Source organism: Nycticebus coucang, chromosome 10 (assembly GCF_027406575.1).
Source record: "Nycticebus coucang isolate mNycCou1 chromosome 10, mNycCou1.pri, whole genome shotgun sequence".
NCBI lineage: Eukaryota > Metazoa > Chordata > Mammalia > Primates > Lorisidae > Nycticebus > Nycticebus coucang.
This window is the reverse complement of record NC_069789.1, coordinates 87005122-87020573: the sequence shown is the minus strand read 5'-3', so window position 1 is coordinate 87020573 and position 15452 is coordinate 87005122. Positions and strand designations below refer to the sequence as shown.

The window sequence follows — 15452 nt, the reverse complement described above, 5'->3', positions numbered from 1 at the left end:
ATGCACACCCTGGATGGGGGCTGGGGGCCTGGGGGAAATGGGCTGGGAGAGGGGTCCTTCTGCTCTCTGATGGAGGTGAAGGTCACACCTTCTCCTGGTGGCAGGGGAGGCAAAACCTAACTCCCTGCCCCAGCCTGGGTTGCCTGGCCCGACCGAGCAACCAGGCCACTGTGCACAGATGGATTTGAGAAACAGTGACCAAACCCCTCAGCAGGTGTGTGACTGAGTTCCTGCCACAGAAGGGCCTCAAGACGAATCAACCAGGGTCCTGTCCTTAAGAGACTCACAACCTGGGGGGGGAGGCAAGCTGTGTATAAGCATAACTGTAACACGAGGCAAGCCACCAAGAGAGCAACAGAGAGGAAACAGTTACCAGCACATTTCTCTGAATGATTAGTGGAAGTAAGGCTAATTAGTTCCAGCTGGGGAGAAGTAGGGGAAATAGGAGAAAAATTTTAGGGAGAAGGTATTTTTATTAGAACTTCTATTTTGCTGGTTCATGAGTGGGAGGTTGAGAACAGAACTCTGGCCCTGGAGTCAGTGGACTTGGGTCTGCCCTTCCTGGCTGAAGGACTCAGGACAACTCGCCCAACCACTCTAGCCTTGGTCCTTCACCTGTGCAAAGCAGCATGACCTAGTAGCGATGAGCATGGACTCTGAAGTCAGATTATCTAGGTTCCAATCTTGCCACTCTTAGATGAGTGCCTCTGGGCAAGGCATGTAGGGTAGTGACGCCTCAATTTTCCTATCTGCAAAATGGGAATAATAATAGTTTATTCCACAAAGGACTCTTGTGAGAATGGGATGAGTTAATAAGTGTGAAGTACTTCAAATAGTACCTGTCACATAGAAGGTGCTCTGTGTGCAGCTATTATTGTTGGTATTATCAAGGCAAAGCATAAGATTAGGACTGTTGTAAAGACTGGGAATCAGGGGGATCAAAGCCTTGCACATAGTAGGCCCTCAATCCAAGAGAATGTTATTCTTGTTATTACTGAAGTGCAAGTGAGCCTAGAATTAGAAGTGAAGAGAAGGGCGTCTTAGGGAGTGTGAACCTAAGTGTAAGCAAAGAGGGGAGGCAATGTGTGAAGAAGCAACAGAAAATAATTCAGTTTGGATGCTCAGGAGAAACAGGAGGAGTTCTTTCTACTGGTTTCTCAGCTTCCTGTGGACTCTCAGAATTAGTTGGAAAAGCCAATTTCTGGGCTGGGCACAGTGGCTCACACCTATAATCCTAGCACTCTGGGAGGCCGAGGCAGGTGGATTGCTTGAACTCCAGAGTTTTAGATTAGCCTGAGCAAAAGTGAGACCCTGTCTCTACTAAAAATAGAAAAACTAGCCGGGCATTGTGGTGGGCACCTGTAGTCCCAGCTACTCGGAAGGCTAAGAGAAGAGAATCATTTGAGCCCAAGACTTTGAGGTTGCTGTGCCTATTGAGCTATGATGATACCACAGCACGCTACCTAGGGGGATAGAGTGCGACTCTGTTTCAAAAAGAAAGAAAGAATGAAGGAAGGAAGGAATTTTCCTCCACAAACCTCCATGGTCTTTTTTTGCATGTTTTTCTGGATATAGGCTTCCCGGAGGCTCTTCTTCCATCTCTCCAAGAATGGGTCTCCAGGGGTTGTTCTGCTTCCCCCTGGGACTCCTGCTCTGCTCTGTGCTCCTCTGTGCTTCAGCCCCGGCCACTCTGGAGCCTCCCGGCTGCAGCAACAAGGAGCAACAGGTCACCGTCAGCCATACCTACAAGATCGACATGCCCAAGTCCGCCCTGGTCCAGGTGGAGGCTGACCCTGAGCACCTCCGTGACAATGGGGCTTCCCTCTTGGCTCTGGAGGAGGCTGGGGAGGAACAGAACATCGTCTTCAGGCACAACATCCGCCTGCAGACACTGCAGAAGGACTGTGAGCTGGCAGGCAGTGTCCAGGACCTCCTGGCTCGGGTGAAGAAGTTGGAGGAGGAGATGGCAGAGATGAGGGAGCAGTGTAGTGCCCAGCGCTGCTGCCAGGAAGCTGCCGGTGAGCTTACCACCTGACACATATTTGATGAGCTCTTTCTATGTGCCAGGTCTTCCACCAGCCTTAGGAGCACCGTGAGCTTGGTGTGTTCTCACCTTTCACTCTGGGTTTTCTCTAGGGGGCCATATCCTTGCCTATGTATTCATGTAATCATTGGTAGTGGCTCCAGAGGTCATCAACAAGCTTGATCGGGGGGGACCAGTGGCTCCCGAAGAGAGTCTAGACTCTTAGACTAATGTTTCCAGATGGTATTGCTTCCAGGGACTGTCTTACCTGTGGACTCAATCTCTACTCAAAGGAGGGGGTGCAAGAATTTGCATTTTTAACAGGTTTCCAGGTGATGCTGATGCAGATAGGGAAGGGGAAAAGCAGTGGGATATAGAAGAAAGACAGAGGATCTCTGCGCTGGACGGAACTGGGTTCAAATCTCAGTTCTGCCACTTTTTGGCTGTGTGACTTTGGACTATTACCCTTACATTTCCTCAGTTGTCCAGTAAGGATAATTCTACCAACTGGTACACTTCTGAGAGCAAGAGGTAAGGTATAGAAGATTCCTGGTCAACAGTAAATATTCAGCAAATCGTAATTGTTTTTATTAGTAATTAAGTACTACAATTTAATTTTACAAATAGTGAGGGTTCCCCTCACCTTTTAAAACACAAACTGCCCAGGCTAATCCAATAATAATGAATGGTAGTTTGGCATAGGTTTTCAGGTTCCAAAACATTACTATGGTTAAGAGCATCTCTGCCAGCTAGAGAAAAAGGCACCAGGGATACTGCTGTGAATATCTAGCATGGAATCGCCTCTGAGGAGCCTCCACTTTGTAGGTGTTTTTAGGAAACAAGAAGCAGGAGTTGTGGCCAGAGAAGAGAGAGCTCTGGCTGTTCTGCCCTCCGCTGCCTCTCACCCTGCAGGGCCAGAGAAGGGAGCCTGGTGAAATCCTTTCTTTGACCTCTCACGCCCAGAACTGGGACTGGGCTATTTCTTAGCTTCTGTAGTTCCACTTTTCCTGATTTCATTTGGGCTCATTTCACAAGGTCGCAGCCTTGCTGGGTCCAGTCACATTCCCTCCCCGCCACCCCCATGATAAGACAACTCCAGCCTGCCTAGATCTCACCTGCCTCCCCTAGCCAACCCTGTGACAATGTCCGGGTAGAACATTTAAGCCCCAGTCGTAGAAAGGCATTAAAAAAAATGACCACCAGTGAGAGGGAAATTCATATGGGAAGGGAGAGAAAAGAAGGGTGGTTCGTGCAGTTTTCTAAGTAGGGAAAGTTGGAAAAGTGTGCAGACTTTGCAGGTCAGAGTCTGGCCCAGGCTCCTGGAGCCGCACCATACTCCAGAGAAAGAGCCAGGCAAGACCCAGAAATCATCAGCCTGCTCTTTTATTATTATTATTATTATTGTTATTAAATCATAGCTGTGTACATTAATGGGATCATGGGGCACCAGCCCGCTCTTAAGGGTCTCCAAGAAAGGAGAGTCCCCAGGCAGAGGAATTCCCCTGAGCCGCCCGTCTACTGTTTCCTTTTCCCTCCCAGATCTGAGCCGACACTGCAGCGACCACGGGACTTTCTCCCCGGTGACCTGCAGCTGCCACTGCGAGCAGGGCTGGGAGGGCGCCGCCTGCGAGCGGCCCGCCTGTCCCGGAGCGTGCAGCGGCCACGGGCGCTGCGAGGACGGGCGCTGCCTGTGCCACGAGCCTTTCGTGGGCGCCGACTGCGCCTACCCCGCCTGCCCCGACAACTGCAGCGGCCACGGCGAGTGCGTGCGCGGCGTCTGCCGCTGCCACGAGAACTTCATGTCGGAGGACTGCAGCGAGCGGCGCTGCCCCGGCGATTGCAGCGGTCACGGCTTCTGCGACACCGGCGAGTGTTACTGTGAGGAGGGCTTCACGGGCCTCCACTGCGCCCAGGGTGAGAGCAGAGACGCGCCCTCCTCACGTCTTGCCCTGCACCCTGGAACCATCAAGTCACACTGTCCTATTTGGGGGTCTCCTCCTTTGACCTACATCAGAATGGAGGGCTTGTGAAAATACAGATTCCTGAGCCACACCCCCAAGTTTCTGATTCTGGGGTGGTGCTCAAGAATTTGCATTTCTAACAGGTTTCCCAGTGATGCTGATGCTACCTTGGGGACCACTGGTCTCATGGTCTAAAGGCTGTGTGTGTGTGTGTGTGTGTGTGTGTATTTATTAACTTCATACCGGATAAGAACATCTGGGGGATCAAGCCTGGTGCCTCACACAGGCCTGCATCCCCCCAGCCATCATAGTGTTAAGTACAGGGCAGGTGCTGAGGGAATGCTCAGTTTGGAGACCCACCCTCCTGCCTCACTCTCTCCCCTCATACCGTTCTGTCCACAGTGGTCGCCCCTCAGGGCCTGCAGCTGCTCAAGAGCACGGAGGATTCCCTGCTGGTGAGCTGGGAGCCATCCAGTGAGGTGGACCACTACCTCCTCAGCTACTACCCCCTGGGGAAGGAGCTCTCTGGGAAGCAGATCCAAGTGCCCAAGGAGCAGAACAGCTATGAGATTCTAGGTTTGCTGCCTGGAACCAAATACATAGTCACCCTGCGCAACGTGAAGAAAAATGTTTCCAGCAGCCCACAGCATCTCCTGGCCACCACAGGTGAGGAAGCAGCCAGATGTCAGGTTTCCCTGAGGAGGCCTCATGTTACATGTTTTCTCCCCCATTGTCCCCACACATCCCCTCTGCTAACCAGCCCATTGCCCTGATTTGGGGTTTGAAAAGCTGCTGCAATCCTAGGTTCTGGAGAAGAGTCCCAGTTCTCTCTGCCCTTCTCCTGCTCTCTGATCAATCATTCCTCCAAACCAGTGCTGGCACCCTGCTGGATTGGGGCTCAAGGGGTCCTCTCTGTCTCTGAGATTAATTAGTCAGGCTGTACCCACTGCAGCCACCCCCTCATTCTCTAAGACCATTTGGGAAGCTCAGGTTGGTATGAGTGAGAGACTACTGAAGCCACCGGGGTCAGTCACCTTCATTTCAGCATGAAAGACAGGACATATATGGGTCACTGAAGAAAGTTTAAGGAAGAGGCTGTTCCCACAGGTGTGGGTAGGGTTTGGGTGGTGAGGTATTAAAACTAGCATCAATGTGGATACACCCCAGCCTGAAGGAACAGGAGACGGATATTGGTTCTTGGACCCAGGGAGGGCTGCAGGAAAGGGCTGCTTGATCGGCTGGTTTTGGCAGGGGGATGCAGGCAGTCCACTGTGCCCCTCAGGGAGGGAGTGAAGAACAATTGTCTGAACTCTCTCTCTTGTTCACTGATCTGCTGGTCACTCCCACACGCTGAACACAGATGCCAGAGGGCCAGGGGACCTAGCTGATTCAATTCATAAAGGTCACCTCCTGTGGTGCAGAGCAGGACGGAGGGTGGTAGAAACTGGATCTGGAGGGAGAAAGTCTCCAGTGCCACCAAATGCCACCAAAATGTTTGGAAGAATAAGCATTAACTGCTTACTCTTTAGAAATTCTTGTTTTCTCATGAAAGTTCTTAAAGAGCGGAGATCCTCAAGGATTTGTTATCTGAGTGACTTTGATTTATTCTTTCACTCCAACACATTTTTTATTGAGCCTGCTATGTGGGAGGCACCATTGTAGGTGTTCTGTCTTCATTCTGCCCTAAACTCCTGGGGAAAGATTCAGGGAAATCCAGATGGATGGACTTTGACATGCAATTGTCTTTGCAGAAATATCAGGCTGCCTGTCCCTTTTTGGTGGTGGGAATAGGGTGGCAGTGGGGATGGGTCAGTGTTGGAAAGTGCCATGAGAGACTTGGCATCCCAAGGGCACGATTTGTGATTGCCTTTGCCAATGCCCACCAGCCAGAGACTCCTAGGAACACATCTGTAGTGGAACTTGGATTTCTTGATTGTTCTAGCATGAGAGGCTGCACATCCCTGGAGCCGTGAGAGCCTCTCAGTAGGAGTGTGTTAGAACTGGGGCCTGTGTTAGGTAATTTGGAGGGAGGTTTAAGGAAGCAAGGATTTGCTTTGAATCAGATGCTGTCAAGAAATGGGGGAGGTTCTGTGGTTGTGTATCTTAGTGAATCTTGTCTAGAAGGAGGGCGGACAGGAGGAGCTAATGCTGGGGCTGGTGAAGGAGTAGCAATCTAGCCGGGACAGCACCCAGAGCCTCCAGAGAAGGACGGGTGTCTGCTCTGAGGTGTCTTGCTCTCAGGACTTGTAAAACCCTGCGAGTGTGATGTTTGTCTTTCTGTCTAATCTCAAGTTAAACCCATCCTTATTTGCTCCTGGTGAGAGAGACCCTTATCCCCATCATAATCTTGAATGTCCTCGTTTGCAAATCCTTCCAATTCTCGGAAGCCTTGCAGGACCTCTTCTACAACCTTGCGTCACCTCCACTACTCACCTGGTAATCCGTACCTTGGGGAATTCCTTCTTGAAAGGAAGTCTAGAAACAAAACCTGGAGGCTGGCAGAGGGAAGCCAGTGGGTGAGAGGACATGCTTTGGAGAAAAGGCCCTATGAGCCTCTTTATCTATTGCAGAGCGAGGCAAGGACATTCAGGGCCAAAGGGCCTCAAGGTCACTGCCTGATGCACAAATTCCCTGCCGTACGTCACTGACAAGGGGTTGTCAGCCCAGGTGGAAACACCTCCATGGAGGTATAGGTGGGGATGTGACAGAGGAAGTTGGATAAGGCTGAGAATTAAGGAACTTGTCTTCCCTCTTAAACAAACCCACAAGGCCAGGCTGCATAGCTCAACAGAGTGCTCCCAAAAGACCTCAGCCCTTCCAACCCCTCCAAAAAAAGCTCTCCCTTAGAGCCATATCAGTTATCCATTCTTTTGTATTAATCATTATAAAATTTCATGAAGTTTTTTCCCGAGTGGAAAGGTGAACATTTAGCTGACAATGTGCATGCTTTACAATGAATGAATGGATACAGTAACTCTCCTTCCTTGCTGGGCAGATAGACTGGGCAGCATGAGAATACTAGATATTTGGTGGAAATGCTAAAATTTGGTGGAAGGTGCAGAAAGGATACTGAGAGGGACCAATTTTGCCTTGGGTTAATCCTTAGAGGACAATTTAAGGTAAGGCTGTAATTTGGGAGATGGAAGAAGGATCTGGTTGTATTATAAATGTTATAATCTAGAAAATTTGCAGTGCGTTTTCCTTCACATGTCAGGGAGGACTGGCACTTTTCATCCTGAGGTCATCTTGGAGGGCAGGGTACCTGCAGTGAAAGGGGGAACATTTAGTCCAGAGTCTGAGCCCTGGGCTGAAGGGCTGGGGTGGCTGGCCTGAGGGTATAGACAGCCTGGGCTTGACCAAAGTTGGCTGGGACAGGAGGGCTGCCTGTGCGGCATCTGATTTGGGGAGGGACTGGGGCAGTGGAGGCTTTCCCAGAAGACAGTCTGCCCTCCCTGGAAAACCAGAAAACCAGCAGCTTAGTTGCTACTTTGGTAGCGCTAAGACACCTGTAAAGGCCTGTGTTCTGGGCTGAAGCCAGCTCTCAATATGCCTAGTAAGGGAGCTGTCTTGGTAGCCAATGGCATGTCACAGACCTTCAGGACTTCCACTCTTCACTGCTTTCTCTTGCCTCTCTCACCTCCGCCCTAGACCTCTCTGAGCTTGGCACTGCTTGGGTGACCGACGAGACTGAGAACTCCCTTGATGTGGAGTGGGAGAACCCCCCAACCGAGGTGGACTACTACAAGCTGCGGTATGGCCCCATGACGGGACAGGAGGTGGCGGAGGTCACTGTGCCCAAGAGCAGTGACCCCAAGAGCCGATACGACATCACCGGTAAGAGCCAACACTGGGGATGCTGACTTGGGGACAGCGTATGCAGAAGCTACAAGCTCTGCACTGCTTAAGTGTGTACAGAGTGTCCTGGGGCCTTAGGAATCACACTTGATTCCTGACCCTGAAACTCCTAGATGTAAGGTCACTCTGGAAACTTGCAGACTGCTCCAGCATCAGAGCCCCTCATTAGTAGATTACACGTCTGAGATGTTCTCAGAGTCAGCTAACCCTCCTGAAGATCCTGACTGTGTCTCAGGATGGTCTCGATGGTGTACAGACATTCTTTTTGGAGGAACTGGTGTGTGTGTGTAGGGGGGCTCTTTTGAGATTGGTTTGTTGAGCTCAATGCACAGAAGGGTGGTGTCAGAAGACCCAGGTAGGGCGCCGAGAGCTGGAATTCACACAGCCACTAAGGGAATGAATGGGTCTGCAGGGATGGATCAACTCTTACAATGCTTAAAGTTTATCCAATTTCCAGGGCCTCTTCGAAGAGAAATAATACTTCCTGAGGCTCTGGGCCCAGGAAAGTGAGGGGCCCTGATACTTATTAATTTCAGGGTAAATTCTTCTGTGGCACTGTGTCTTGCCATCTAGTCCCTGAGTGCTGTCTTGAGAGAACATCTTGAGGCTCTCAGTGGTTGTGGGGTGGGGAGTGAGGGTGTGTGCCTCACACCTGCTGCTGTTTGCTTGCATTGTGCCACCACCAGCGTCTGCATATTTGTGCCAGGAGGAACAATCATTCAGATTGCTTCTACAGAGAATTAACTTTCAAAAAAGAAAAAAAAATCCAGGGTAATTATTACAATGAGATGGAAAGAAACCTTAGAGGGAAAAGAAATGTTGGGGGCAGGAAAACATTTGGGGCTGTAAATAAAACTGGGACATAAGTGCTGCGTGGCCCAGCAAAGAACAGGAGCACTGCTGGCTTCATATCCTCTGACCCCTCCCCAACCCCGAGGATAGGCCCCCTAAGTGAGGCCTCCTATTCCACTCCTGCAGTGGGTCTTTATTTGCCCCTCCATAGAGCTTTGTCTTTGGAGGGGGAAGCATAACTGCTCTTCCCCTCCTCACGGGAGGGATCCTGGGCAGATCGTGGGGGAGGCGGTGGTGCCTGTGCTCACATCCAAGCTGGCTGCTTGTTTCCAGGTCTGCAGCCCGGGACAGAGTATAACATCACAGTTGTCCCAGTGCGAGGAGAACTGGAGGGAAGGCCGATTCTCCTGAATGGCAGGACAGGTGAGAGCTACTGGAAGTACTATTATCGGTTAATTACATTCAGAGTCTGATGTTTTTCTTGGCTGACTCCTCTTTGGATAAAAATTCTGGGATTTGCCTGTCAAGGATTCTATCTCTTTATGTACTAACATCTATTTTAGGGGGCAGTGGAGTGGAAACAAACTTTTCCTGTTTCAATTTTTTTCTTGCCATTGAGAATCTCCCCCAGGATCATGGGATCAAAGGAAAAGGCGATTTCTGACCCCTTGCTGCTTATTTTAACAGCTTCAATCACTGCCTTATTTTGAAGGCACTTATTGTTCTGGATGTAGGCACGCAACTCCATATTACCTAAAGCAGCAGTTCTCAACCTGTGGGTCGCAACCCCTTTTTTCCATTTGTAACAACGCGGCAATTAGGAAGGTTGAGAACCACTGACCTAAAGACAGGTGATCTATCATTTTCTTCTTATCACACCTGCATTTTTTCCTGAGGACCACACTCAGTCTGTTCTAGAATGTCAAAAGATTTTAAAGACCCCCACATGGCAATAGCAATATATTTTTATATTAGAAAATATATAATAACAAAACATTATAGATCAGTTAACACTTAATAATTTCTTATTTACCAATCAGAACAGAATTTGAGAACAATGTAGGCATATAATAATGTATAAGACATCCTACATCACTTTCACATTTCCTCCCTCCCTCCCTTCCTTCCTTTCATTCTTTCTTATTTTTGAGACAAAGTCTCACTCTGTGCTCCGAATAGAGTGCTATGGTGTCACAGCACACAGTAACCTCAAACTCTTGAGCTCAAGAGATTCCTTTGTCTCAGCCTTCCCTGTAGCTGGGACTATAGGCTCCTGCCACACTGCCTGGCTAGTTTTGCTGTTTTTAGTAGAGACAGGGTCTTGTTCCTGCTCAGGAGATCCACCTGCCTCAATCTCCCAGAATGCTAGGATTACAGGCCTGAGCCACCTGGCCACAGTTTAGTTTTTTTTTTTTCTTCGCAGTTTTTGGCTGGGGCTGGGTTTGAACCCACCACCTCCGGCATATGGGGCTGGCGCCCTACTCCTTTGAGCCACAGGCGCTGCCCCCACAGTTTAGTTTTTAAATAATACTTGAGCCCATATTGAATTGTGAACCTCCTGCAATAACTGTGTTCCGGCCTTCTCTAAGTTGGGAACCTGTGATCTACAATGTAATGCCACCGGTGGAGGAGAATCCTTGGAGCCAGCAAAGAAGGAGTCTTTGAATTTTGAGTCTTCCTTGAAAAGGTTTTTAGTTTTTTCCAATTCAGTCCTGAAAGTAGCTAGTTGGGGTGGTGGAGAATAAGGGGTGAGATGGTGCAAGAATTGAAATCACCATTTTATCTGCTTAACAGATTGCATATCTGGAATATGAAAGAGATATAGTTGAACAATTACAAAGGATAAGATAAAATTTAATTTATAAGCTAAACTGTCTAGACTGTGCTGCCTGTCTGAACAGTGGACTATTATCTCAGTAAGTTGAAAATAAGTTCTTCCTTGTTTCTGGTGGTTTTCTCTCTAGCTGTAAATTGAGAGCTCACTATGTTCCAGGCATCATACTCACTGAACACTTTTTGTGACTTACCTCATTTAGTTCTTACAGAAATCCTATGAATTAGGTACTATTATTATTTTTAGGTTGTATGTAAAAAACTGATGCTTAGAGAAGTTCAACTCAAGATTGACTACTTAGGAAACGACAGAGCTGGGGTTTGAACTAGGATGTCCCAATCTAAGCCTTAGGGCTTAGCTACAAAGCTAAAGTGCTTCCTGCTTTTCCCTTCCTGCAAGAGGTAAGCACAGTCAGCACAACATAGAACACTCCATCTCTGGAAGTAGGTTATCCTTGTACACCAAGCAATTCTCCATTGCACACCAACTGGGTGTCCTGTAATTCAATTCTGACACTATCTACCTAGAGAGATAGCATCAGATCCTGCAGGTTAAGAGCTTGGTCCAATAAGACTGCTTCCACTTCAGATGCATAATTCATTATTATGTTTTTTTAATAACTCTGTCTCATTTTCTCCCTGTACTTGCTTACACGGTTCTTAAGATTTGGTTTTTAAGATTTTAAAAAAATCTCTGTTTTCTCCAATACCTGTCCCCAGGCTGTGACCTATACTCCTGACCAACTGGCTATAAATCGTGGGTTCCTAGGACTTCTTCTTTGGGTTCCATAATTTGCTGGAAGGCTTACAGACTCAGAGAAACACTTTACTTACATTTACTCATTTACTAAAAAAGGATCCAGATGAACACCATATGGAAGAGAGGCATAGGGCAAGGTACGTGGGAAGGGGCATGGAGCTCCCACGTCTCCTCAGGGAGCACCGCCCTCCAGGAACCTCTGTGTGTTCAGCGAGCAGGAAGCCTCCAAACCCTATGCTTTCCTGGCTTTCATGGCAGCCTCATTGCGTAGGCTTGGTTGATCACATCATTGGCCACTATTATTCTCACTATTTCCTGTAGCCAGATTATTCTTGGGGTTTCCCAAGAACAGGCTTATTTCTCTGTGTTGTGTGTTTATGTTGTTACCCCAGCCTAGAAAACTGTCTGCTATTATCTTTAGTTACCAATTCATTCAATTCAACATTTATTGCAAGGTACAGTTAGGCAAAGAAGATATGGTCCCTTTAGAAGCTTCCTGCAGGGTTCACAGCAATGATACCATTCATCCTTCCAGGCTGAGTTAAAACTTAACTTCTCCACTAAAGCCTTCTATGATCACATTTAATGTCAGCCATCTTCGCCTTAGTCCCTGAGAACATTTAAGGACATATGGTCTTGATTTGCTAGTTAACCTTTCAAGTACTATGTATATTATCCCAACTAGAATGTTACCACTCAAGTAGTGTTTTTATTGTCAATTATATCCAATTAAAAGCAGGATGGAATATTTTATGGGATTTCAAATAAATTTGTGTCATATGTCTGACCAACATAAAAAAGGAAAAAGACTCCGTAATTTCTAATGTCAGGAAATACTTTCAAACCTGACTAGACTGTTAATTAACTTAGGGATTTAAAAAAAAAAAAAATCTCTGTTTTCTCCAAATGTTTTACATCCCACAAGATGGAAAAAGACACCGAATCTTAAGAACCGTGTAAGTAAGTACAGGGAGGAAATGACACAGTTCAGGTATTTTCCACTTAACAAGTCACCCAGTGGAACCACTACCATGAAGGAGAAAGGGTTGACTGAGATTCCTCACCCTGTTAACACACTCAGAGTGCATTGGAGCACCTTCCAGAAAGGTCAGCCCTCAGAAGTGGGCCAGCTTCAAGAGTAGCAAGGACAAAGCGCAGGCCAGGCCAGTGTGTCTTCAGGGTGTATGTCCCTGGACATCTTCCTCTGATCCCCTTCCTGCCCCCGGGCAGCCACACTTCATATCTATTAGGCGGGCCACAAACTGAGAGGTAGCGCCACTCTTTTGCCCTCAGTTTTTGTATCTATAAGATGAAGGTCTGGGCTAAATGAATTTAAAGTCCTCTCTCTTGCTTATTTTTTAATTTTTTTTTTAACTTCTATGATTCATGCCTCCCCGTGGGGAGTATAAAACAAAGCATGCTTGCTGTATTATAATTTCACAAGCTCCTGTGCACGGTGGAATAGGTGGCATAGTTCATTTACTTTTTTTTTTTTTGCAGTTTTTGGCCAGGGCTGGGTTTGAACCCGCCACCTCTGGCATTTGGGGCTGGCCGCCCTACTCCTTTGAGTCACAGGTGCCACCCATAATTCATTCTCTTTTCAACAATTTTTGGAAACTTTTCCCCTTAGATTATGTTCTGCTGAAATAACAGCTTTGCTTCTCTTATCTTTTTCATTTTTTACTGATCTGTGGACAAAGGTTCCGTTGAAATGGCTTTGTTTCCTAAAACGTTCCTTCCCAAACTCCACATTCCAAGATGAGCTCCCTGTCAATAGTCAGAACTCCTGTCTTCACACAGCTAGGGGCTGAAAAACCATAATAATCTCTATTCTGTGAGTAACCACTGTATTCTAGTGGGCTTCTGTATACGGTGAGACTTTATAAATATTATCTCTGAGCCCTATAATAGTATTGCAAGCAGTATTATTCTCATTTTTTAGACGAGAACATTCAAACCTACATTTAGGAGACTCAGAGTGAACTAGTGAATAGCTGAGCTGGCAGCATTTGAACTTGAGACTGAAATTGCTAATCTTTCCAAAAGCAAAGTTCGAGGACAGCAAGAAGAAGGCTTGTTCTCTCTGAATACCTGCTCTACAAATGGTGCCTTCTGAATAACTTTGTTGCCACAGTGGAAAGGCAGTAGAAAGAGGAGGCCTGTGAAAGCAAAGTCATGAATGCATAGGTCCATTCAAAGGCACCTTGTCTGCGAAGCAACCTTCAAACTAGTAACACAGGCCACAGATCCCCTTTCTCTGCCCCTAAGCCTGTAGCTCATAGATTTTACATCCTGGTTGCGTCATTTTCCACTACACCAACTGGGTGATTCACAGGTGGCCACTGTGAATGGAGAAACCTATTCCTAGTGCCTGTGGCCATGTGCTGGAGGGTCGACATGTAGTGTGTGTTATAGCCTAGACCAAGAATAGCTACTCCTCACCCAACCCTGTGGCGAATCTTCTTATAAAGTGGAATAAACTTTCCTAATGTAAACAGAGCTCCCAACTAACTTCTATATACTGTGTTCAGGTTTTGCAAATTAGATCTCTTTAAAGGGGAGGGCCCATCTTTGTTCTAACTAACTCAGGTCCTCAAGCTTCCATACATGTACAAAGCTTTTGATATGTGTACTGAAAGTCCCTTGTATCAGGCCTTGGATGTCTGGCTTTAAATCTCTCTGCCCCATCAGGGCTGCTAGTATCCAGTAGGTGGGAAGTTGTATCCTGAGGAGGACCTGGGGGCTGAGCCAGGGAGAGCCTGTCTTGCATTTGTGGCTACAGGTGTGACTCATCTGTGACTTGGCCAGCTACTGAAGCTACTGTAAAGCTTCACTGTGTGGAAAAACTGCTAATGATTCCATATTCTTTATTGGCAGAGAGGGAGGTTTAAGTCTTGCAGAGCTGATCTCTTCCAGCTATGTGGCCTGTCATGGAGGTCCCATCTCTGAGGCTTTCCTCCCTTTCCTGTATCTATCTTGGCATCTGATTTCCATCCTGGGGATTTTCAAGGAGAAGGACAACTCAGTGAAGAGCCCCCTTCTTGTTTAAGTTGTTAGGGAATTGAGAGAAGTTGTGGAGGGAGAAGGCAGAGAGCCCTTACTTCTAGGCTGGCCTAGCCTCTAACTGGCTCTGTGAGCTTATAGAAGTCATATCACCTTTTTGGGCTTAAACTTCAGATCTTCTATAACCCTGGAATTATATGATTTTGTTTTACTTGCCTTCTCTCCCTCTTTTTTTTTTTTTTTGGAGACAGAGTCTTACTGTCTACTCTGCGTGGAAAGCCTTGGCATCCTAGCTCACAGCAACCTCAAACTCTTGGGCTCAAGAGATCCTCTTGACTCAACCTCCCAAGTAACTGGGACTACAGGTGCCCATCATAATGCCTGGCTAGTTTTTCTATTTTTAGTAGAGATGGGATCTCACTCTTGCTCAGGCTGGTCTCAAACTCCTCAGCTCAAGCAATCCACCTGCCTTGGCTTGCCAGAGTGCTGGGATTATAAGTGTAAGTCACCCTGCCTAGCCTTACCTGATTGCTTTTTAGACTCCAGATGCCTTTCCCTGGTTCTTCTCCATCCTTTGAGCACTCTGAGAGCTCTGGGCTGTTGCACTTTCTTCAGTCCACCGACATGGATGTGATTGATCTCTCAGCACACCCAGGCAGCACGGATCCCACACAGCCATTGACCTGGGCTGTGGTTTGCAAAAGCTATAGCTGTAAGCACCGAGCTAAGATGAGGAGAGGGAATGGGTGGCACTGCTGGGACCTGGGGCTGCATGGATGGGGGTCACTTTGGAGGTGGCGAGGCCCAGGGACTTTAAGAGCAGAAATGTTAGGGTGTTCTTGCTCTCTTCTTCTCACATCCTGATTTCTCTGTTCCCAGTTCACCACTAATTTCTCTAGCCTTTGGCATGCTCTGAATTGTGTCTTGCATTGAAAGAAGCAGCAGGCCAAGAGGGGAGCCTTCTCTGTTGCTGTGCACTCTTTCTCCTGAACATTCTCTCAGAGGCTGCTTGAGCCTGCAAAGGTCCTTGACATCCTCAAGGACCATTGAGGATAGAATGGTCATAGAAAAGACCATTTTCTTTCTCTAGTTGTCTCTCCAAATGCTAATCTATTACTGCTGCTAGACTTCAGATTATAGCAGCCTTTCAGATCACACTTCATTTAGAATTTATTATTATTATTGTTTATTTCAAAAGAAAAGGCTGATGATAGTGCTGCCTAGC

General features: G+C 47.5%; 1 protein-coding gene across 1 annotated transcript in view; it reads left to right on the top strand.

The window, feature by feature from the left end:
- The first annotated feature begins 1609 nt into the window (after window positions 1-1609).
- TNN (tenascin N) overlaps window positions 1610-15452 on the top strand; it is a 55256-nt gene continuing 41413 nt past the window's right edge. The window contains exons 1-5 of the mRNA XM_053606717.1: window positions 1610-2018; window positions 3563-3937; window positions 4387-4650; window positions 7633-7818; window positions 8965-9054. Coding sequence (XP_053462692.1) covers window positions 1610-2018; window positions 3563-3937; window positions 4387-4650; window positions 7633-7818; window positions 8965-9054 — 1324 coding nt within the window. The remainder of the gene's footprint in view (window positions 2019-3562; window positions 3938-4386; window positions 4651-7632; window positions 7819-8964; window positions 9055-15452) is intronic.